Raw genomic sequence first — 23,632 nt, 5'->3', positions numbered from 1 at the left:
AGAAAATAGGACATACTGAATTCATATTTCACATTTAGATTTAGTACCTACTATATGGAAGTGGCTGCATTAGCGTTACTTAAAAAAAGCTTACAAAGAATTTTTAAATCGATTGTAAGCCGAAAACGTACTGCAGCATCATTTCATTCTGAGCTATTTCGAAGTTTTACTCTTTCAGATAAAATTAATTATAAAATCCCCTTAAACCGACAGAGAAAATAAATCTACCTTGAGATAACAATCAGACATGACATTACGATGAAAAAGAATGCAAAAAAGCAAGTCACGCAATTCTATCTGTCTGTCTGATAGGCTCTTTTTCGAGCTGCCACTACTTAAACCCATGAAACTTCGTAGTTAAGGGTTTTGGCGATTCCTTAGAAGGGAAATTGAACATTTTCTAAGGACCAAAATTAACGGTTCTTGTCATCTGACCAAACTTTTGTAATAAAAAAAATATTTTTCGGTCCACTTCTAAAAAAATATTTAACAAAAAAAATCATTTTTGGGTTTAAAACAAAATGCATTTTTTTTTTTTTGAAAAACCGTTTTTTCTTACATTGAAATGTTTATTATTAATTATTTATTATTATTATTATTTTGAAAGACTTACCAAAAACATAAAAAACTATTCTTTAAAATCGATTTTCATTTTTCTCTCTTCAAAAAATTCTGCATTGTACAAAAAATTTAATGGCATACTACTCTTGGTGGGCAAAACCATTTGAGGATATCCCGACAAAGAATTTTGATGTTATAAAGCTTTACAGATGCAATTGTTGCTACTGTAAAGCATTATAGAAGCAAAATTATTAGTATGGATTTTTATAACTTAAAACCAAAACTCAATTTTAGAATTTTAAATGACAACAACTCCAATGTGTTTCGCCCATGTATATGTATAACACTAGGCTCATCAGTAACCTTACTATCGTACCCTGTATAGTAAATAAAGTCTTATAAAATTCACAGTCTATCCATGCTGTGATTTTTATAATCATTATTATTAATTAATCAATTATTATTATCATTATTACATAATTATACCATTATTACTAATTAATCAATTATTATTATCATTATTACATAATTATACTTATATCAATTATACACAATGGGACAAGAAGAAGACATTTGTAGCAATGTTTAGCGAGCAATTATTAAAAAAATGTAGGGGGCCATTTGAGAGACCAAAAAATTTTAATTGTTAGCCTGGCTCTCATATTGAAACGATCATTTTATAAAAAAAATATTTTAATTAAAATCTTATAATAATTTTCAATATAATATTTTTTGACCGAGAAATTCATAAAACGCACCACTGTAGGCTAGTATCATGTTGAAATTCTTGGCACATCACTGGGCTTATTATAAGGTATAATGTACATATCTGCACCTGAAATGGGAATTTAAAAATAAAAAATAATATATTCAAGAAAGTACGTATACACCGTAGTGTACATTTTTTATTTCTTAAGTTTTGAAGAAAAGATATAACATCATTTTTGTTCCACATTTACATATGATCAACCTCAGAAAAAAAAACTTAGTCATGAGTATACTAGTGAAGGTAAAGGAATATTAAATATGTAAGGGCCGTTAGTTGAAACGAAACTTAAATAAAATTTAAGTTCAACATAAACTCTTATTCTATACTTTTTCATCTGCGCAAACTGTCACATAAGGATTTATGTTGAACATTAATGCTTAGGTTTCGATTCAGCAAACGGCTCTAAATGTTTTAACAGCATTAAATTCATAGTATTTGGATTTTATTTTCAAAATTTGAAAATTAAAGAGAAGAAGAATTTTGAATACTAAAATTAATTTCTCCTTAAGGTATGCTATACTAGTTTATAAAGCTTTTTCAAATTGATGTTAAATTGTTTTTAGGGGCTTTAAAGTTCTTCAGAGTTTGAAACTCTGAGGTTCGATTTTAAATCTTTATATCGGTTACGGTTTTTGCGTTAACGTATTTTGTTGAATACAGAAAATACTTATTCAAAAAAACAAGTATTCATTTGAAACATGTCTGATAAATGTGTGACATTTGGTAAAAGTTTCTGTAAATTGTAGTCGAATCAATGAAGATAGAAGAACAGACGTATTTGGAGTCATCAGAAACAACACTCATTTTAATGGCTTTTTAATTTTAAATTTTTTTTTAAATAAATGATTATTACTTAATTTCGAACGAAGGTAATGAAATAGGGAAACATATGTACAAATAATAAGGAGTAAAAGTTGAAACCTATGATATTACATCTTATTAAATAAAGTGCACGACTGGGTCGCACGTACTTGCTCTTGCAGTTCAAAGTATCTTTATCTTAAACATCTATTGTTAGTTTAAGAGTTTGTTTAGTTTCGAGAAAAAAAAATCAACAAAAAAAATCAGAAAAAAAATTAAAAAAAAAAAGTTACCTAAATTAAAATAATAATTTTTTTTTTTTTAATTTGTTTTATATTTCTTTTTCACATTTTACAATTCAAAATGATGTTTGCAAATTTTGAATAAACTTTTTTTCTTAAGACCCACCGCTTCTTAGATAAAACGATTCAAAAAGTTGAAGTTGAGTTGTAATCGGCATAATCAGGCCTATTCTGAAAAAAACTCCCAACTAAAAAGTTCTTGAAATTTCATTATTTTTTTAAGCTTGAATTTCGTTCTTCAATGATTAAGAATATGGAGAAAGCAAAAAAAAAATGGAAATTTTCACCATTTTTCCGATTGGAACCATTCTCCCGAAACCATTTCCTTGGTAATTTTTGTTTAGAATGGGTCCGAATATAATACAGGGTGTCCGATAGACAATGGGCAACCCTTCATCGGCTGATAGCTACACTTATGATTATGACTGTTGTAAAAACAGATAGAAAAAAGTTCTATCGCAACCAGTTCATAAAATTATGTTTTTTTTTTCGTTCAGTGTATTTTAAATTTAATCATCTTATGTTTTCGTTCACTACAACCACGAATAAATTAATTTTATTTATTTCTTTTTTTATACATAATTTTCTACAATAATTGGATGAGTACATAAACACTTTAAAAATTTCATAGCTATTGCACATTTTCCTTAAAAAAATGTGAAATTTGTTTTTCGATGCAAAATGTAAAAAAGTATTTTATGAAAAAATTTAAACACCTGGGGGCCAATTCTGGTTCTATGAATAAGTGAAACGAAAAGCTTTTCACTTGTTCATTTATAAATTTGATTCTCGTTCTGTGAAAAAATGAAAACAAACATCAAAAATATTCATATGAATATTTTTCTTTCACTAAATAATTCGATTGTGAATGTTCGAAATCGAAACTTTTAAACATTTTAAATGGATAATTTTTTGAAAAAAAATAAAGGAAAGAGCGTCACGCAAGCTCAAAAAGATTTTTTAATAAGTTTTTTGGAACAAAATGTGGAAATTGCACACGACAAGTAAGAAAACTATTTTAAAAAATGATATCGCGTTTTAATGATTTTCGTAGATTTGTTTCGGTAGATGGAGGTCGTCAAAGGGACAATACCTGGAAATCATTGGCAAATGATCTCAATGCTTTGGGAGGAGCTAACACAACCTATGAACAGTGGAGGAAGACTTGGGGCGACTTAAAGTAAGTAACTGAGCTAGTTTTGTGGTCATTCAAATGAATTTTACATTTTTTGTGTAGAAGAAACAGCAAGAAAAATATGCAGATAACAAAGAATCCCAAAACCGCAGTGGGATCAACGGAATCACCAAAATCAAAGAGCTCAGTGACTTGGAATAATTACAGACAAAAATGTTGAAGGGGATGAACCTGTTTTAGAAATAGTCATTGAAACAGAGGACTTCGTAAGAACATTACATTGTTCAGTTCAAAAACTTTTAAAATGTTAATATATGAATTTTGTTTTCAAATAATAAGTAAGGTCTACATTGCAAAATTTACTTGATAAGAACAAAATGAAAATGTAGGACCATCGACTTCTACCGGCCTCCATCAAGAAGAGCAGGCAACTGCAGGGGTTTCGGAAACGGTAACTTCAAGGCCATCAGCAACTGCGGTAACAAACAGGCAAAAGCGAAAGCGAGAATCGTTACCTTTATCAAATGATAAACTCATAGAACTTGAAGAAAAAAATTTAGAGATAAAAGAAAAACGGTTGAAACTAGAGGAAAGGAATGTTATAGCCTTAGAAAACCTCCTAATTTGTTAAATGCAATAAAAGATAAATTTTTTGTTTGAATTTGATATTTTAATTTAATTTTTTTTTTTATTTGTACCTAGGGAAATTATTTCGTACAATTTGCTGTCGAATATTTCGTGCTTCGGCTAAAACATTGCTCTCATTAAAATTTCCCCTTATAGCTATTTCCCTTTCATCTTGAGATTCAGCTCCAATTATAAGGTCTTCATTCAGGGGAATTCTTGCTTTTATTAACATATCATGTAAAACAATACATGCGTTAATAATGACGCCTGCTTTCCCAGGAGCGTAATATAACACCCTTCCCGCTGCCAAGCAACGGAATCTGCTTTTTAAAATACCTATACACCTTTCGACAATACTCCTTGTTATTTTGTGTGCCTTGTTGAACGCCTCTTTACCATTTGAATTACATTCAAGGATCGGTGTCATCAACCACGGCTGCAAAGGATACCCACTGTCCCCTAGCAAATAAAAGTTCACCTGAAGAAAATAACCTTTCCAAGGTGGTTTTTGTTTTTGAACATCTCCAAATATAGGAATCGTGAGAAGATCCACCAAATCGAGCATTAGCACTAAAAATCAAATGATCTGCACCACATATGATTTGGACATTTTTCGAATGTCCACCTTTTCTGCAGTAATAAACGTGTTCTATTTCTTTTCTTGGTGCTGCAATTTTGATGTGTGTACCGTCGATTAACCCTATAACACCCGGGAAACCTGCTATGTCAAAAAACTTCCTTTTTATCTCCAAAAATTGCGCAGCTCTTGGGAATTTTACGTGTCGGTTTGCAATGCAATTTAATTGCAACCTCTGTAATGCATCGAGAAACTGATGTTTGAGATAATGAAGATAAGTAATCCTGACCAACAGCTCGCTGGAAGGATCCTTGAGCAAAAACACGCAATGCACATAGCACTTAAGTGTGCGCTGGAAGTGCATGTATCCTTGATGATGATTCAAGAAATGGGATTATTTCATCTATTAGAACTCTGCATAAATGTTTTGGAAAGCAGTATAGCTGTATGAAATGCTCCTCCGTTATCATCTCGAAAGGATTTTCGTTGTCTCTTAAATTTCTTCTGATTATTCTCATGTTATTTCTAAAAGAGAATAAATCTATTTGTATGGTAATATAGCGTACATATTTATGTATCGAACCTTTGCGTATTCCTCCGATTTGTTTGAATTAGAAGTCTAACATAAATTGAAGGCATTTTAATAAATGCTAAGAAATAACAACCAAATTGAAACAAGAATTTAAAAATATTATTTTTCGTTTTGACATTTGAAACAGTTCAAAATATTCACCAATGTGAAAGTTTTTGAGTTCAACACGATGTTTTCATTCGCAGGACGAGAATCGCTTTTTCATTTCAAATTAATCGAAAAAGTGAAAAGAATGTGTGAAAGCGAAAATGAAAGTTTTTTTTTCGATTCACGTGTTCACAGAACCAGAATGGCCCCCTGTGGTATAAAATAAATCTATAGAAACCTAGGTGGCTAACTTACTTTAAAATATTCTCGTCTAAGGGGAATATTTTTAAGTAAACTGGCCACCTAGGTTTCTATAGATTTATTTAATACCACAGGTGTTTAAAATTTTTCACCTTGTCATCAAAGCATTTAGTTGACGTTTTTGGTTGGCTCGTCTGAACATCACATAAAGGATTCCGCACATTTTGTGTCAATTTTAAGTGGTTTGCGATTAGAAAATGAAGAAATGATGGTGAGTTTTGACGTTGAGTCACTTTTTACGAATGTGCCAGTGCAGGAAGTTCTTGTCATCATCCGTGAGCTTATCTCAACCGCCGGCATCAATGAGAACTATTTGCCTCTTTTGGATTTCTGTCTCTCTTCGGGCTATTTCTGCTTCAACGGACAATTTTATTTGCAAAAAGATGGCCTCGCTATGGGTTTGCCCTTAGCTCCATTGATTGCAGATATTTGGATGGAGAATTTTGAGAAAAAAGCTCTGAACAGTTCGAAAGAAAAACCAAGAGTCTGGCTGAGATATGTGGATGACACTTTCTGCATTCTCAAAAATTCCGCAATTTTCAATTTTTTAGAACACCTCAACGCACTACGTCCAAACATAAAATTTACAATGGAAAAAGAGAAAGAAGGTTCCATTGCATTTTTGGACGTAAAAGTGATGCGCAACCAAAATGGCTCCTTAGGAGACACGGTTTACCGAAAAAACATCCACACTAACCGATATCTTCATGCTGACTCCCACCACCATCCAGCAAATTTGAGATCCGTCGTTTCCACACTTTTTCAACGTGCTCATAGAATTTGTGACAGCGATCATCTCAACACGGAACTTTTGTTGTTGGACGAAGTCCTAGAAGCGAATGGATATAATAAAAAGCAAAGATCGTGGAAGCCATTTTCGTCAATCGGGATGACAGTTTTCAGCTATCTCGTACGTGGGTCCCTTTAATAAACTCGTCACGTTCTATACAATTGCCGCTTCACACCAACAAGGATACAGTGAGTACGGTTTGCTCCCAACTTGCAAGCCTACAACAAAACACGGAACCTCCTACGCCCCGCTACAACTTGCGTAGCCAAAATCGCTTATAACATCTCGCTGGTAGTTCCCCGTTGACCACGCTCATTGCAATTGGAAGCAAAACGTTCAGGGTGAGTACAGTAGTGAACTCACTTTATATTTATATATATATATAACGCGGATAATCCGAAAACCCTAATAATGTCATGTGTTAACAACCGCGAAAACATTAAAAGTTATATCTTAGGATATAACTTTATTTTTTTATTGGCAATTTTAATGGAAATGTTTAAAGGTACAGCAAGGACTATCCCGGTGGTAAAACAATTCTTAGCAAATGTAAGCCTGACGATCTTAGTTTATATCTTTTTCTTAAAACAAAAGCATGGAGCGGTGGTACCAAAAAACTCTATTGAAGACCAACCGCTAGTCTTTGTTTGATTTCAAAAATCGATTTTATTTTTTGTTTAATAATTTAATTTACAAGTTTGTATCTTTACTCAAGTCGCACAAAAGTCTAAAATACACTAAAATATTTGGTGTATTTTTTGCACTTCCGTGATATCCATGTTGAATATAAAAAATACACCATTTTCTCGTACATAATAAACTCCGGTGGTTAAAAAAATATACCGATTTTGGTAGTGGTATATTAAATGATTTGGTTTTTTGGTGAAAATTATACCTTTGAAATTGAAAAATACACAATTAATCTATGGATAAAATACACCATTTAAATTATTCTGATTTAAAATTGGAACCAAAGTTTTTTTTTCACCTCAAACAGTTTGATGAATTCTAATTCACACCATTTCTTATGAAATAAATGAAAATGAATTTTCATTCACTTTCATAATTTTGCCATAAGAAACTAATGGTTAAATATGAATTTGTTTCCCTAATTTAAAAACGAAACACATTCTGTCTACTAATTTTAGATACTACCCCCTCTAAAAATCGACCTCCTCAAAAATGTCAGTGAATTAATGATTTATTTTTTCGATTTTAAAAATCGGTTTTTTCAAAAATTATAATTTTTGTGTTGTTTTACATTTTTTTAAGAAGAGTTATTTTATAATATAACACTGGTTTACAAGGGTTTTGTTGCCGAAACAAAAATATACTTTTCTGAAGGTTTTCGGTGAATCTGAAGTCAAAAACAACTAATCAGCTCCCGTTTTTTAGATATTACCGTTAGAAAAAAAAACGTTTTTTTGAGTTCTTCGGACCTTATTCTTTTGTATAAGGAAAATTGTTTGAGCATATTTAGTAACGGTTTCTTTAAGAACTGTTTTCCATCTTTCGATACCTGTTTAAATCTTTGCAATATCTTTTGTATTGTCCGAGATATCTTAAAATGAAGTAAGTGGGTTTGGCTTCATATATCATAAAAGAGACAATGACGTTATACAATTTATAAAAATACCAAAGAACTGAGGATATCTCGGGCAGTTAAAAAGATATCGGAAAGATTTAAACAGATTTAAAAAGGTGGAAGATAGTTCTTATAAAAACCGTTACTAAATATGCTCAAACAATTTTCCTTATATAAAAGAATAAGGTTCGAAGTAGGTACTGCATTTTCTAACGGTAATATTTCAAAAACGATCTGATTAATTTTTTTTGACTTCGGATTCGAGCTCAGCACACCGAAAACCTTCAGAAAAGTATATTTTTTGTTCGGCAAGAAAAAAAAAGTTTAATTTTGTTAACCAGTGTAATTTACTGAATCGAAAAAACTAAGAATGCGGGATAATAAGTCGATAAATATACTATTATAGTAAAATTATTAATCGCTGTCTTCTTTTTTTAAATGGCGGCCATTGAAAAATATGGCGTCTCCCACTTATGCACTCTGGTGAATTGTATGTCCACAGGGTGTGCTTCCTACACTAAAGAGAGTGTACAAAATATACCGTTTTGGTTGATTTCAGAATCGAATAATTTTATGCACCATTAATGGCATATTATAAAAACAACTGAATATCGGTGTATTTTTTGCACGGAATCTTAAAAAAATGTTGAAATTTTTTACAGAAAAGACAGTGGTATAATTTTTATACCACTAATTTTGAGAAATACACCATATTTTTTCAATTTCCTCAATTTTACACCAAAATTAATGAATTTACACCAATTTATACACCAGTGTGACTTGAGTAGTTGAATCATCAGTTATTAGAACAGAATAAGTCCACTTTGGGAAATTGGTGGGACAACGCAAAAAACTGAATTTATTCTTTTCTTCAAACTTATGGGATTTTTCACCTCTATAACTTCGACAGTCAAAATATTTGTTTTGTTTTTTTTTCGACTTAGAATATGTCTAAAGATGCCATTTTCGGACAAAAACTGGACTTATTCTATTCTTACGCCTGATGATTCAATTACACTGGTTAACAAAATTAAACTTCTTTTTTGTTGCTGAAACAAAATATACTTTTCTGAAGGTTTTCGGTGTGCTGAACTCGAATCTGAAGTAAAAAAAAATTAATCAGCTCCCGTTTTTGAAATATTACCGTTAGAAAATGCAGTACTTCGGACCTTTTTCTTTTATATAAGGAAAATTTGAGCATATTTAGTAACGGTTTTCATAAGTACTATTTACCACCTTTCTAAATCTGTTTAAATCTTTCCGTTATCTTTTTTACTGCCCGAGATATCCTAAGTTGTTTGGTATTTTTATAAATTTTATAACGTCATTAACTTCTATATGATATATGAAGCCATACCCACTTACATCAGTTTGAGATATCTCGGGCAATATAAAAGATATTGAAAAGATTTAAACAGGTGTCGAAAGATGGAAAACAGTTCTTATAGAAACCGTTACTAAATATGCTCAAACAATTTTCTTTATACAAAAGAAGAAGGTCCGAATAGTTCAAAAAAACGTATTTTTGCATTTTCTAACGGTAATATCTCAAAAACGGGAGCTGATTAGTTGTTTGTGACTTCGGATTCGAGTTCAGCACACCAAAAACCTTCAGAAAAGTATATTTTTGTTTCGGCAACAAAACCCTTGTAAACCAGTGTTATATTAAGCTAACCTTTCTTTTGACAAATTTTCCTTTTCACTTAAAATCTTTCTTTTAAATTACAAAAAAAAAAAAAAAATTTCTCAAAAAATTTATAAAAATGTGAATTCATTTAAATTAATAAAAAACACACGGATACTAAGGTATCTTCCAGAACCAAAAGGATGTATTAATATGCCTTTTTCAGCTGTACCTACACTCTGAAACAACATCCTTTTTTCTTTGGTGTGGTATCAAAAAAACTTTCGCAGAGGTCTAGGAGCAACTTTTATCTTGTACTTTAATTCACTCAAAACATTTTCCTGTTTATCCATCGGTTTTCCGATTTTATTTTTCCAGCGGATTTTAATAGTTATTGCGTATCTATTTTTTGCTTACTTTTTTTTTTGCTTTGACATAGTTTTATTAAAAAAGATAGCATTTTTGTCTTCTGATTGTAAAAAGTGTAATTGTTCTCTTAAATTTTTCCTGCATTTTGTATGGTAAAATTAACTCTGCTATCCAAATGGAAGTTGAACTAAAAGTAGAATTGTAATTGACGATGAAAACAGCCCCTTCATATAGACTGCAGAATGATTTGCAGACATAGTTTAGCTCCACCGCGCCCGGAAAATCTGATGTGGAACCATTTGGTTTATGTCTATATATGGTAGGTACTTCACAAAATCAACAAAAAAAGTAATACCAAATACGACTTATAATTAACTAAATCAAACAAAAACACCGTTTACTTCGTATTATGGGTACAGACAATAATATTCAAAACCTTATATGTATGTAACTTGGGAAATTAACATTTTTCTAGGTTTCTTGTTAATCTTTTCCTCTTGTAACTATAATGCAAGTCTCCAACAATGCAACAATTAAACTGGTCTATCAATTGTTTTCACAGTGGATGGCATGCGACTCAAACTCGATTCTTGAAATACCGCAAGACAGGATCACAGCTGTTGTAGTCATAATATATAACTAAACTTTTTTTTATTATTATTTTCCAACTATACTCAACACAGAGTACGAACATATCCAGATCAATAACCTTAAAGTATTTTACTTATAACCATTGCCATTACCACCATTATTAGCCCAAAGACTCTGCAACTTGCTACCGACTTCAAGACTTCAAGAGCTGGGTTTACAAAAAAAAATACAACAAAGCACTCGCATGGAAAATGAAAGTAATTCGCTCGCGGAAAGTGTATTATGCCAACCAGAGTTTATACTTCTTCTTCTGTTTGGTTTTTTAAACAAATGCCGCAGGCCCAACATTAACTCGTTTTCATTTTAGTTTAACCAGAATTCAATTTTCTTAGAAATTCAATTTTATACCATAAAAAAACATTTACAATTGATAGGTTTTCAGAGAAAATGAAAAATGTTGAGATTATTTTATGAATAAAATATTATTTACTAACAACTTTTGGTTCATGAAGAAAATATTGCTTTACTTAGAACCATTTTTTCAGTAGGTACTGAATTCTTACAGCATTATTTAAGTATTAAGTGAAGCCGGAGGTAAATTGTAAGTGTCTCCCATTCTTACAAATTAATTAAAAGCACATAAGAATGGTTGAGACGTGTAAGCCACTAAGCCTTGCTCCTTTAGGGATTTTCAAGTAATAAATTCAATTATTAAGTTATAATAATCTCCAAATACATTAAATTCCAGTTAACTGAAGAATCAGTTTCATTATGATTGAGAAATGGCCTAACACGGAGAATATTACAACAAAAGCTCGACTTTATGAAACCGAATTAACTTACGAATTTTAAAGAGTAAAACTGAAATTGTTATTAAATTCAATTTTGGTACAAGAAAAATCAAAAGCACCTACTGTATCTCGGAGATGTATGGACGGGTAGGTGCTGTTCCATCTGAACAACAAACATGCTTCATGAGATATGTATTTATTTAAGTCCCAGCAAAGGTGGCAATTAACGTGCAGCACACTTGGTTGATGATGAATGGCCTCTTACACACAAAAGATAAGGTATTCTTCTCAAAAGTCTCTTTAACGTTTAATTGTCAGAAACTTAATTGTGGCAATGGCAACTCATAAATGAACCGTTGATATATCATACTCAACTCATATCACATTTCCAATCCAATCAAACGATTAAAGGTGTCCCATTCGTATTGAAAAACAATATTGGCAATTGTCAGTTCATTAAGTACATCTGCATTTTACCATGACAATAGGCTGGCATTGGTCTTCAAACAAATAATTGCACGGCTGACAAGGTATCGATCAATTGTTCGCGCGCCTGCATTGATCGGAAAGTTTACGATCGATCGAGATTCATGTTTGGGTGTTGGTTAATTGTTGGCAATAAATATAATTTAAACAATTTAACGGGATCTGAATTATGCCGTTGAGTTCAATTTGAATAATTTTATTTTTGTGTATGAAATGAGCCAAAAATTAATTGAAAATACTTGCAACTGATTGCTTTTGATATTGATATGAGCGCCGCTGTCGATTTTTATAAAATGTTTTAATGATTGGAACTATGTGAGTTGAATGTGAGGATAATTTTATTGTGGGCTTGTCGAACAGCTGGAAAAAAAGGAGCGGATTGTGACAGTATATAGTTTTGATGAGTTTTCTACGTTGTCAAAGTCTTTTGTTTTGAATAATTTCTAAAAATTAAAATTCAAAAATTTCATAGAAGGTGAAATGGGAAACCTGGAACAGGATGTAGCATTTTGATTTCTGTTACAAATTGATATTATAAGACCATAACAAAAAAAAATTAAGATTGAATACGATATTTTTTCATAATTTTTGCTTGCGATGTAGGCTATTATGGAAAGTTCAGGATTCATAAAAATAAACTAATAAGTAAAAATTAAAAAAAATTTTTTTTCTTTTTTTAAATAATTTTTCTTAAGTTTTTTACAATATTTTAATTTTGAAAAAAAAAAAACTTTAAAGAACCCGTGACCATAGGAATTTTAACTACCTACCTACAAAAAACTACTTTTTAAAAATTTTCAAATTCAACTTGCAAACAGGCAAACATTTTTATCGTTTCAAAAAAGGGTCCTATCTTTAAAACCTTTAATTGATTTTGAAGAAAAATATCTTGTTATCTTTATCAAGAAGTCTGCTACACAAAAAAAATTTAAAACATGGAGATTTCGAAAGTTTTTGAATTTTTCTTTCGGTAAGAATTTTTTTTACAAAATTTTCCTTTAAAAAATCGTTTTTTTTTTTTTTAATGTTTTGATCATTGGCCTTAAATACCTAAGGTGACCCAGAAAAATTATTCTAGTGTTTATTATAATTTCCATATCTCTACCTTTATAGTACGCCATCTATCGACCCCTTTCGATAGATGGTAAATAATGGGCATCTGGCAATGCCAAACAATGTCGGAAGCGAGCTGCGGCCATATTTTATGCTGGCTAAAAGCAAGTCGAGAGTCGAGACACGCGGAAAAAGTAAAACTTGTAAATTTCAAAATAAAAATTAAGATATTAATAATAAAAATTAAGCATTATGTAAATGTAGGTATGTATAAACATGTTTCTTGCTTATTTATTCAGCACTCAGGTGATGGTTTTTTCATTCAGATTGGTCATTTATTACTTAAGATTTAGCACGAATACTACGTACATAAGTATGCTTGGAAAAACAACGAAAAAACCTTTGAATAATCATATCTCGAAAACATATGTACCTATCCATTGTTTGTTTTTATTTTTAACAAATAATTTTTATTTTCTTTAAGAAATATCCCGAGTCCCTGAAATCAAAGTGGTATTAAGTGCCCATTTTGGCTGTAAGTCAGTGTTACCAATGTTTTAGTTTTCCCAATCGCTTCAACAGGTCTATAAAACCGTAAAAGCAACATATTCTGATTCATTAAAAAATTTATAAATTCCTACCAAAATGTTTAACAGTTTGTATGATCAACTCCTCTGTCCAATTCCTTAGTTTTGGGTCCTGAGATTGATTTCATTATTTTCCATAAGTGCATTACTTATAAGAAAATTTTATAAATATACAATGTATGAAAATGTCTTTGTTTAGTGTGCAAAGCCTTAGTTAATCATTTTGGTATTCTTCTTTAATTTTGTTTAATGAACCTAATTAACACTTTTAAAACCAGAGAATGAAAAAACAGGCAAATTACGATCAAAACAAAATACCATAATCACTTTCTTTCGTTTAGGGAAATTAATAGAAGTAAATTCACATGGAAAATTTAAAAAACAAAACAAAAGTGAAAAATACTTTCGTGGCTATGTGTTGATTGTTAAATCACAGAACCGTAGCGGCTCACAACCACAATCTACACTCCAAATTAGGAGAAAATTGTTTGGCAGCAATTGATTTACTAAGAAAAAAAAATGCTATGCTATAAATTATCATTTATTATTTTTTCCAGGAGTATCTAGTTTTTACTTAGTTGATCGATTATTATTTACAAAAAAACTCAATTGTGATCAAGTTCAAAGCAAAAAAAATTGTTCGCCATAACGAGAAAATACATGTGAAGATCATTATTTCATCCAAGTTTTTTTTTTAATGTCTATTCTATACTTCATTTAGTCATTTTCAGTCCACATCAACTAAATGTCAGTTAATGTCCGATGAAATGCAGGAAGCTATTTTGAATCTTCTTCCTCCTTTGCTACTACAAGTGTTACTAATGGCACAACATTGTAAATGAAAATCGTATGAATAAATTATAGGAAATTCCCTATACGCCTTAGGTTCATTTTAGAGTTATGTAACCCAATTTTTTGTATCGCATTATTACAATAAGGAAAACCCAAGTTAAATTGGAAACGAAATTCTTTTATTGGATTACTTATGTGTATAATTTGAAAGGCGTACTTTGTGTGTCAGGAAGAGTTACTATTTTGCTTGTCTAGATTTGAAATAGAAAAAATAATGCCATACCTCAGAGCTGCTGGGCCTTATCATAAATGCAATTAGCTATATTTCGTTAAACAAGATATATTTTAATAAAAATTAGAGAAAAAAATACGTGAGCGGTAGACTGAAGGAACCGATACTTCGCAATCATTTTTGTCCTTTGCTAAAGGTTTTTCTATGATGAAAGATTTCAATCTTTTTCTTCTGAACTATTCAGCTTGATATTATATAAGGAAATAAATGGATTGAGATTCTTGTTGAAAACGGTTGGATTTTGCACTGCAAATAAAGTAGAACAAAGTGACAGAGTTTTATTAAAAATTTACGAGTATATTTCCTTATTCTTCCGGTTTAAATGAGCAAAACCTATGTGTGGTTCTCGCATAAAAAACTTAACAATTCATTCAATCATTATTTAGCATAAGGTAATTTATGAGCATATGCAAAGTTCTTCCGACACGACCGGGCAGTAGTTTTTCGGAAGTATACTTTTTAATTTTCGTGAGTAATACATTGGAAGCGTTGAGAATAACGGGTTGAGTGAGAAATTTTAAATTTTGAATAATCGTCACTTGACTTCACGTTCCCCCGAACTACGATATATTATGTATATCAAATTAATGTCAAGATTTTATTATTTTATATCCTGCTTTTTAAGTAAAAATCTCTTGTATATTCTTAGCCAACGAAATGATATTCCTCGCTTTTATACAGCCCATATCTACCTATAATACCATGCAGCAAAACCCTTCTATCGATTTTTTTTGTTTGCTAATGTATACTGAGGTGGGTCATTTTTGGGTTTTTTTCGAATTTCAAATCGTAATATCGCGGAAAAGTCGTGAATGGTCAAGACTAAGAAGGGGTTAAAAAATAATCAATATCGGTTAATATCTTCAATCCGCGCATCGGCTCTAAAGCTTGAAAAAAATGGTATTTTTACAAAAAAAATTTAAACACCCTAACATCTTTTTTTTTTAATAAAATAGCTTTGGAATACCTTTATATTAGCTAAATATTTAGCAGAAAAAAAAATTGTTCAAATTGGGTAAGGAGTTCCGGTCGCACATGCGTTTTGAAATTTGTTGAAATATGGCAAAATTCCTATTTTTACGAATTTTTTTAATGGTTTAGACTATTTGGTAAATTATTAGTTTTACTAAATTTAAAGTAAAAATGAAGATGACACATGACACATGCTATGAACTCGTTAAAGATTTGAAAATCTGTTGGTCAAAAGGGATTCGACTATGTATCATTCTCCTCGTCGCACAGTGGTGCTTTATGGCGTCAAAAATCATTTACACGGCCATTTCTTGACGAAAAGTCATGAAATTTGGGACACTGAAGCATATTAGTATGAGAAATACGAAAAATCTTCCAACTTCCAACTGGCGGACAGAATAAGCGGTTATAGAATTTTCTTTTAAAAAACTGAATATAAGCTAGAAATTTAGCTAAATTGATTCAAAAAGATGTTCGCTCTTGGATTTGTTTAGAATGTTCAATGAAAAACAAAATTTAAAGAATTTAAAACAAAGACCAAAACGTACCAAAGTAGTGAAAAACACTTTTATACCCTTTTTATGCTATATCTTGGATTTTTTTTATTAAATTAGCACATTTTTTACATCAAACATAGTTGTCAAATATATAATATAAATAAATAAACAAATAAATAAATGATTGTGTTCGCAACAACATGCTTGACTTGACTTCTTTTCAAAGATAAAAACAATATCACTATGATGAAAAAGTACACCTAGGTATCCCTTAGGGTGGGTCAAAAACATCGAAATTCGTTTTTTTGATTTAGTACCTCGAAAACTCGATTACTAGACACCTGTAGAATATACTCACCAAATATTTTTTATTAATTGAATTTTTAGCCAATTTTTTTCATATTCTTGTAGAAAATTGAACGCTCTACAAAAAAGGTTAAATACACTTTTTTGAATTATTATCTAACCGTTTAGTAGATTTTTGAGGTCCAAAAATCGAGAAAATCTTTAAAAATTCGTTTTTTGTTCTTAATTTTTTAACAAATTGAAAAATTATAATAATCAAACGCGCATGACATATTCTTGTGGGAAGCAGATTGCTCCACAAAAAAGGTCTTATTAATTTTTTTTTATTAATCTCACCATTTGAAAGATATTCGAGGTCAAAGTTAAACAAAAATATAAAAACTTTTTTTACTTTTCAAAATTTTCTACTTCACTGAAAAGTCATTATTATTAAATTAGTAAGATGGATTATTGTAACGGCTTAAATGTTCTACAAAAAAGTCCTCGGCATCAAATTGGTTTTATACATATACAGTTCTATAATGTATAGTATTTCATGTAGGTCTCATACCTATCAACATCGCAACGCATCTTCATACAGACTCAATAAACATCTTTTAGAACAGTTTCAACCAAAACATTATTCAAAAGCAAAACACTGTTTTGCGAACAGATAAAAACACCTAGTCAACACTAACTAGTTTTGATAGTTAAATTCAAATCTCTTCGAGTATCAAAGGTCTTAAACTTTTTACTTACTCCCCAAAAGAACTCGACAAATGTGACCCACTCCCCACATTTGCCAAGTTGAAATATTATCACCATTTATGATATGGCTGCCAGATGAATTATGAGTATTATTTAATAGAGCTTATCTCATCCATAATACCTTCTTCCAACTGCCTCCTTAACGTACTAGCCGGTACATCATTGCATCGATCGTGTATCGCACTCAAGTCATTACCCCAACCGCCCAACCAAACGATAGCTCTGCGAAGCTTGCCAAACACTTTTTTTTCTTCAAACTCACTATTATGCCGATCTGTTTTCAAGAGGAAATTTTCTTTTTTTCTGCTACTATTTGTGGTGCAAATAAGCTCTTTCTATCTTCGTTTAAAACTGGACACACGTCAAGACAGCTCAAAACGGAATCATCCGCACTAAACAAAAAAAAATAACAAAGCAAAAAAAACCTACAACAACAATCAAGGTGGAAAATCTCATTTTCCCATTCGACATTGTATCTCATCATCGTCATCGGTTTTCTATCTTTTACATTTGCTGGCACCAATGCAACAACCATAACTGCACGTACTCGTTTAATACCCATGGAAGAAGGGAGATGCAATTATTGCATGCTGCTCTTCTGTTGTCTTATCCGCTATTTTTCTCACCCTGGTGGTCGTTTTTTGTACTTTCTTATAAAAGGTTGATCATGGACACGATTCGATAACAATTCATGTTTGGATACTGCTAAGCCATGATCGTCAAAATCAAATATTTTCTTATTCTACAATTAATTGTAAGTTTACTATCAAGTGAATTTTAAATTTAAATTTTTAAAACAAAATATAAATAAATATAAAAAAACAAAAAGAAACGAATAAAGAAATTTAATGTTTAACAAGTGCAAGTGCAAGTGGATGATAGCTCAACGATCTCGTCACACATCAGAGAGAGTGAAAGTCATTTTGGCTTGAATTAATATTAATGCTGACCACATAGCCCAAGGATTATAAAAAAAAAGTGAATTTAAAAAGAAATGTGTGGGCGCATAAAAGTGTGCATTTACTTTTGCAGTGTGTTACAAGAAATGAGAGACTTTTGATTATAAAGTTTTTAGTGATACAAATGATTGTGATATTCGTATGAACACTATTCAAGACGGATTTAAAAGATCTGTGGTTAAAATTTTAAAGATATATTTTAAAAAAGGACATATCTTCCGATTGTAAACGAGAGCAATTCTTTTAATTGTGCTGATCAAACTTTAATTCATATCGGCGTTTAAAACCTCTTTGTTTGAAATATAAAAGGCTCAATTAAATTTTTGAAAAATCAACTACATCTACAAGAACATAGATTAACCAAATTTGAAAAAAAAAATGTTGAAAAATTGTTTCTTAAAGAGAATTAAACATTTCAGTAATTTGTGTATTATGTACGAGGATAAAAATTTACTATTGAAGACATCGAGTGTTCCTTTATCATTGCAAACGTTTTTTAAAGATAACTGAAAGGAATGATAATTCAAAATAATAATTTTCAAATACAAAATATTTAATTTTTCTATTTCATGAATAAACTTAAGAAAAATGCTGCTGTATATCAACAAATAAGCGAAATAAGAATCAATTTATTTAGTGCTGTAATTCAGTTAAGACAAATGAACACAACCTGATTTAAAAATTTGTAGACATTTATAATTCAAATTTAATATCAGTCTACAATGTTTTAATAGAAACCATTGTTCGTTTTGTGTACTTTGTAGATAAATCAACAGAAATACATTTTTTATTACTATTTCAAAAAATCATTACCTGCTTCACAATAAAAGTATATAAAAGTTTCTTACCTAAATTAAAAAAAAAAAAATATTGATTGCAAATCATACTTACCTTCTTTGATTTTATTTAGAAACTCTTATTATTCCCCATTATCATTTATTAACATTTATTAATTAATTATCCTCTTAAGTTATCGTTTTTTGGAGCTGTGTTAATCTCTTCATTTAAACGTCCGATTGAAAAGGGGTTATAAGCCTTCTTTAATGTTTAATGTGACTCTGAAATAGTATGTTAAAAAAGAGTCTGCAATTACTTAAGTACAAAGTTGAAGAATGATGTTTGTACCTTGTGGGGTAAATTGCAGTAAATATTAAAGTTCATATTTCAACTTTTTTAACAGTTTGTTGTCGAAAACTTTTGTTTTAAATCCGCTTCTTTTTCAAGTTAATGTCTATACTGCATTTTAAGTACAAATCCCTTGTATATTATTAGCAAACGAAATGATATCTTCTTCGCTTTCCCAGCAAAACCAAGGAGTAAAACACGAATATTTTGTTTTGTTTGCTAATTTATACCCTGTACGCAGTGGCGTATCCAGAAAAAATTTTGGAGGGGGCTGGAAAATTTTTCAAACATTTTTTAGAGGGTAAATGTGCGAAAAAATGTTCATTTCTTTTTATTTTTCTTTGATCGAGAGTTAAACGCTGTGCTGCGGTACTGAAAGTGGTATAGTAGCATTATACTGCTCTCGACAGATTCGTACTACTGTTTCCTCCTTTCACATTCAGAGTACCTAGTGTTTTTTTAAAGTTCTTGTGTCCCAAACATTTTACACAAACAGCAAGGAGTTGAGTCATCCTTCGTTCGAACTTTGTCATGTGCTGAATCAAAAACTGTTTACAGATTTATTCCTATCACGTCAAGAGTTTTTGAGCTATACTCATCAATATTTTCGTTATATATACGCCCATGTTCCGCAATTCGATCGAATTCAAACTGTACTTCTAACTGTCAAAACTGAAGGGTCTTCCATTTTTAATTTGTTTCTAAAGTGAAATTACTGCAATTGCAGATTCATAGAAAAAGGCCCCCAAATTCACGAACAATAACATAGTGAATTGAATTCGATCGAAAATCTAAATGAGTGAAAAAATGCAGAACACCTATTCCACTTTCGGCAAGTGAATACGCAAAAAGTGAAATGCAGAACGTGAAAGTCTCAAAAACTAATTTTGAATGAAATTCTTTTTGATGTTTAATCCAAACCTGTTGGCCACTTAGATTTTGATATGTCTTTGAGAAAAATATTATTAAAAAAAAAAAAGTAAATATACTTAAGACGATCAAATACGGCGTTTTTATTTAGATTGCATAAGAAGTTTTGCAATAATTTAGCGGTGATGTAATTGGAAGTCAAAATACTAAAAAAATGATCTAAGGAATTCTGAATTGGACTGAAATCGGAAAAACAAAAATTATCCCAACCCTCATCGTCAGCTTAGGCTCTTACTCAAACAAACCCAAACATCCGTTTCAAAATTTGGAGGGGGCTCGAGCATCTGTGCTGCCTCTAAATCTCTAAGATTTACGAACAAGTTTCAGTTAATCATGTACATTATGATGAAATCAGCTAAATAAAAACATGATCTTGAAGGCTTGGGGGGGGGGGGTTTGCGATTAAAGACGAAGACTACATCGAAGTTCTCAACAGTAGTCGTGTCGAATATCTATCATCCCTGCTTTCACCTTAGCTGATCGAACTCGGCAGAAAATTGTAGGTCCCATCCATTCTTTCAAACCAGCACAGTTGAGAGCGTAAATCACTTTACATTGTGAATCGTTTAACATTCACTCTGAAACTGAGTCATTTTCATCTTCAGAGTGTCAAGAGATAAGTTAGGTACTTGTCTCCAAAAGTTTGACGAAGGATATTTGGACTATATTTCACTTTATTGTATTATTAATTTGAATTCTTTCTTTTTTCATCTTCATACAGCTTTTGCCATTGCTTGTAACAGCAAACAATGCGCGGGGAAGACGTCGTCCTGGTGCTAGAACTGAAGCAACAGCAGTCGAAGAAGTGACAGAAAAAGCTGCTGGACCTGATCAAATTGCTATGGCTAGTCGAACTGAGTCCTCTAGATATGCAATGCCATCCTCTTATGCCACATCTGATCAAGAGACAGGTAACATTTTCTTGCATAATATTCTTGCCCTCAGATACAAATTTATTTTTTATTTTAAAGAAAACTATCCATACGAGTTAAATTTGGTCCGTCCTGAGAGTCAATTTCCTACCAATCCGGCCGGTGTATCTCAATACAGCTTTGGCAATGAAGAGCGTCAAGTGGACGACGTCGAAACCGCTGAAGAGTATGTTGCCAAGGCCATGCAAATGTACGGAAGTCGTCTCAAGGAACCCATAAGAATTACTGCAGAGAATATGCCACCTCAGAATAAATATGATGTCTTTGAAGCGCCCGAACCAGAAACACAAACACCTGCACCAATACCAGTATCGGCGCCTGTTTATGAAAAAGACCCAGTCACTCGATCATATGACGTTTATGATTACTCAACCTATGAAACTGTGTCCGAACAGCAGTATGAACCAAAGTTTGAAACCAAATACCGATACCAACCAAATAATAATGCTGAAACCGCTTATGTAGCTCCATCCATGAGACCGCAATCATCATCTGACAATGATCGCATTAAGGCAGCAGCTTCCAGTGAAATTCCCAAAGAAGAAATTCTGAAGCAAATAGAAAAATCTGTCATCAAGTATATGAAAGAAATGGAAGCCGATGGAAAAATTATTCCCCCTTCTGAACCAAAGACAACCTATGCTAAATTTCAGCAAGCCGAAAGTGGCCAACGCATTCAAACAACTCCAAAGCCAAAACAAACGAGTTTTCAATACACATCGTCATCCACTCGGAATCAAAGTCCAAAAATAGCCCAAAAACCAAGTGCATCAAGCCAAGAGGAAACTTATTCAAGCTCATTGCAACAAGAACTTTCAGAGAGCTTAGCTCCTAATGTAGAATTCATCTACAAAATCAAGGCACGAGCTCCTTTACAGTCTATGCAAGCTTCGAGGCCTTATTCAACTAAAATACCAGTAGAATCTTTTGACCATTCAGCCGCTCTTAAGAATATGGAAGAATTTGATTTATCTCATGTAGTTCAAGAGGAACGAGTAGCAACTAAACCCAAACTGTTCTTCAATTCAGATATATACCAAGACATCAACTCCTTGCCATACAAACCAGAAAAACTTGTAATCAATAGACCACAAAAGACCAAGGAACATCCAGATTATAAAGGATATGCGCTTTATACTGAAGCAAAACCCGAAGAGGACTCCGAAGACTCTGGCTATCCAATAATGAATCCCTACCAGTTTGTTTTTAAGAAGGAACCATCATCGTCGTCTTCTCTTGTTGCACAATCATCAAACTGGGAAAGCTCCCATAATCGACCATATTCAGCACCCCAGAAACCTCAGTTGGAATATGATACTTATTCGCCAAAGTACAATAACAATCCCGAAGGCTATGGCTACCAACACCAGCATGGTCAAAGCCACAAATACCAAGGACGCCATACAACAAAGCGAGGCAAGCGTGGTGGACCCCATCCTCATGGAAAAAAAGGATCACGGGGAAGCTCTTCAGCAAAGGATCCAGAAGCTAATGTAGCTCTAAGACCTCCACCAAAGGTGTAAATTAAGTTATCATCATTCATAATATGATCGAATTGATGTTGGTGGGGTTTTTATTTTAAGATTGTTTTGCAATATTTATTTATTTTTATATAAGCTTTTGTATATTAAGAACTCGTGTTTTTGTTTGTATTTATTTTATTTTGTTAACATTTTAGTGAAGATTTCTTTTCAAGTTCTATAATAAAAAATTGTTTTGATAGCCTCAAAGGGTGATATCCTTTAAATTAAATATCTCCTCAAAAGTATTTTGTTATTGTTATGTATGCAGTACACATATGTAAATATATGCAATTATACATACGTGATACATATTAGGGTGGGTCAAAAAAATGGAATATGTTTTTTGATTTTATACTCCGATTTCTAGACACCTTTAGAACATACTCAGCAAATATGAGCTCTTAATTAGAATGGGAAGATCCTCCGCTTTGCAGTTTTACATTTTTACATCAATGTCATATTAACAAAAAATAATTTTTTTTATCAACCGACTTTGTCGCAAATTTCCTTGCATATTTTTGTAGGAAATTGAACGCTCTACAAGAAAGGACTTTCACACTTTTTTCGTTTAACTAACTCATTAAAAACTCGTTTTTTTCTTAATTTCGTAACAATTTGAAGAATAATAAAAGGGGCATGGCGAAACAGATTTTTCGACAAAAAAAGGTACAGCATACTTTTTTCATTAATCTAACAATTTGAAAGATATTCAAAGTTAAAAAAAATTATAAAAGCATTTTTTACTTTTTCAAAGTTTTCAAATTCACTGAAAAGTAACTTTTATCAAATTAGCAAGATGTATTCTTGTAGCGGCTTAAACGTTCAATTCCTTAGTTTTAAATCGATTAAAAAATATAACTAAACTAAGCTTAATATAGACCAAAAGTCGACTACATATTTTGAGTTCGAGCTTTCAAGGTATCTATTACCAAAAATCTCATCTAACCCATCAATCTATTTGTGTTGAAT

At 31.4% G+C, this 23,632-nt stretch overlaps 1 protein-coding gene and 2 long non-coding RNA genes across 5 annotated transcripts; 2 read left to right on the top strand and 1 right to left on the bottom strand.

Moving 5' to 3' along the window:
* Window positions 1–1,236: 1,236 nt before the first annotated feature.
* Window positions 1,237–19,532, bottom strand: LOC129918958 (uncharacterized). The gene is made up of 3 exons (XR_008773029.1): window positions 19,279–19,532; window positions 19,045–19,211; window positions 1,237–1,396 (listed from the first exon to the last, which is right to left on the bottom strand). It is a non-coding gene; the product is annotated as an uncharacterized LOC129918958 (long non-coding RNA).
* On the top strand, window positions 3,156–4,229 carry LOC129918957 (uncharacterized). Its single transcript, XR_008773028.1, has 2 exons — window positions 3,156–3,613; window positions 3,671–4,229. It is a non-coding gene; the product is annotated as an uncharacterized LOC129918957 (long non-coding RNA).
* Window positions 15,138–22,822, top strand: LOC129918956 (uncharacterized). Of its 3 annotated transcripts, none has more exons than XM_055999727.1 (3): window positions 15,138–15,246; window positions 20,930–21,119; window positions 21,180–22,822. In XM_055999727.1, the coding sequence occupies exons 2-3, from the start codon at window positions 21,050–21,052 to the stop codon at window positions 22,661–22,663; spliced, it is 1,554 nt and encodes a 517-aa protein (XP_055855702.1). In that variant the 5' UTR covers window positions 15,138–15,246; window positions 20,930–21,049; the 3' UTR covers window positions 22,664–22,822. The 3 variants fall into 3 exon arrangements, with proteins under 3 accessions (XP_055855702.1, XP_055855701.1, XP_055855700.1); XM_055999726.1 differs by lacking the exon at window positions 15,138–15,246 and adding an exon at window positions 15,309–15,572; XM_055999725.1 differs by lacking the exon at window positions 15,138–15,246 and adding an exon at window positions 17,415–17,948.
* The last annotated feature ends 810 nt before the right edge of the window (window positions 22,823–23,632 follow it).

The sequence above is a fragment of the Episyrphus balteatus genome, chromosome 4 (assembly GCF_945859705.1).
Source record: "Episyrphus balteatus chromosome 4, idEpiBalt1.1, whole genome shotgun sequence".
Classification (NCBI taxonomy): Eukaryota; Metazoa; Arthropoda; class Insecta; order Diptera; family Syrphidae; genus Episyrphus; species Episyrphus balteatus.
The sequence above is the reverse complement of the archived record's forward strand: the minus strand, read 5'-3'. Positions and strand labels throughout refer to the sequence as shown.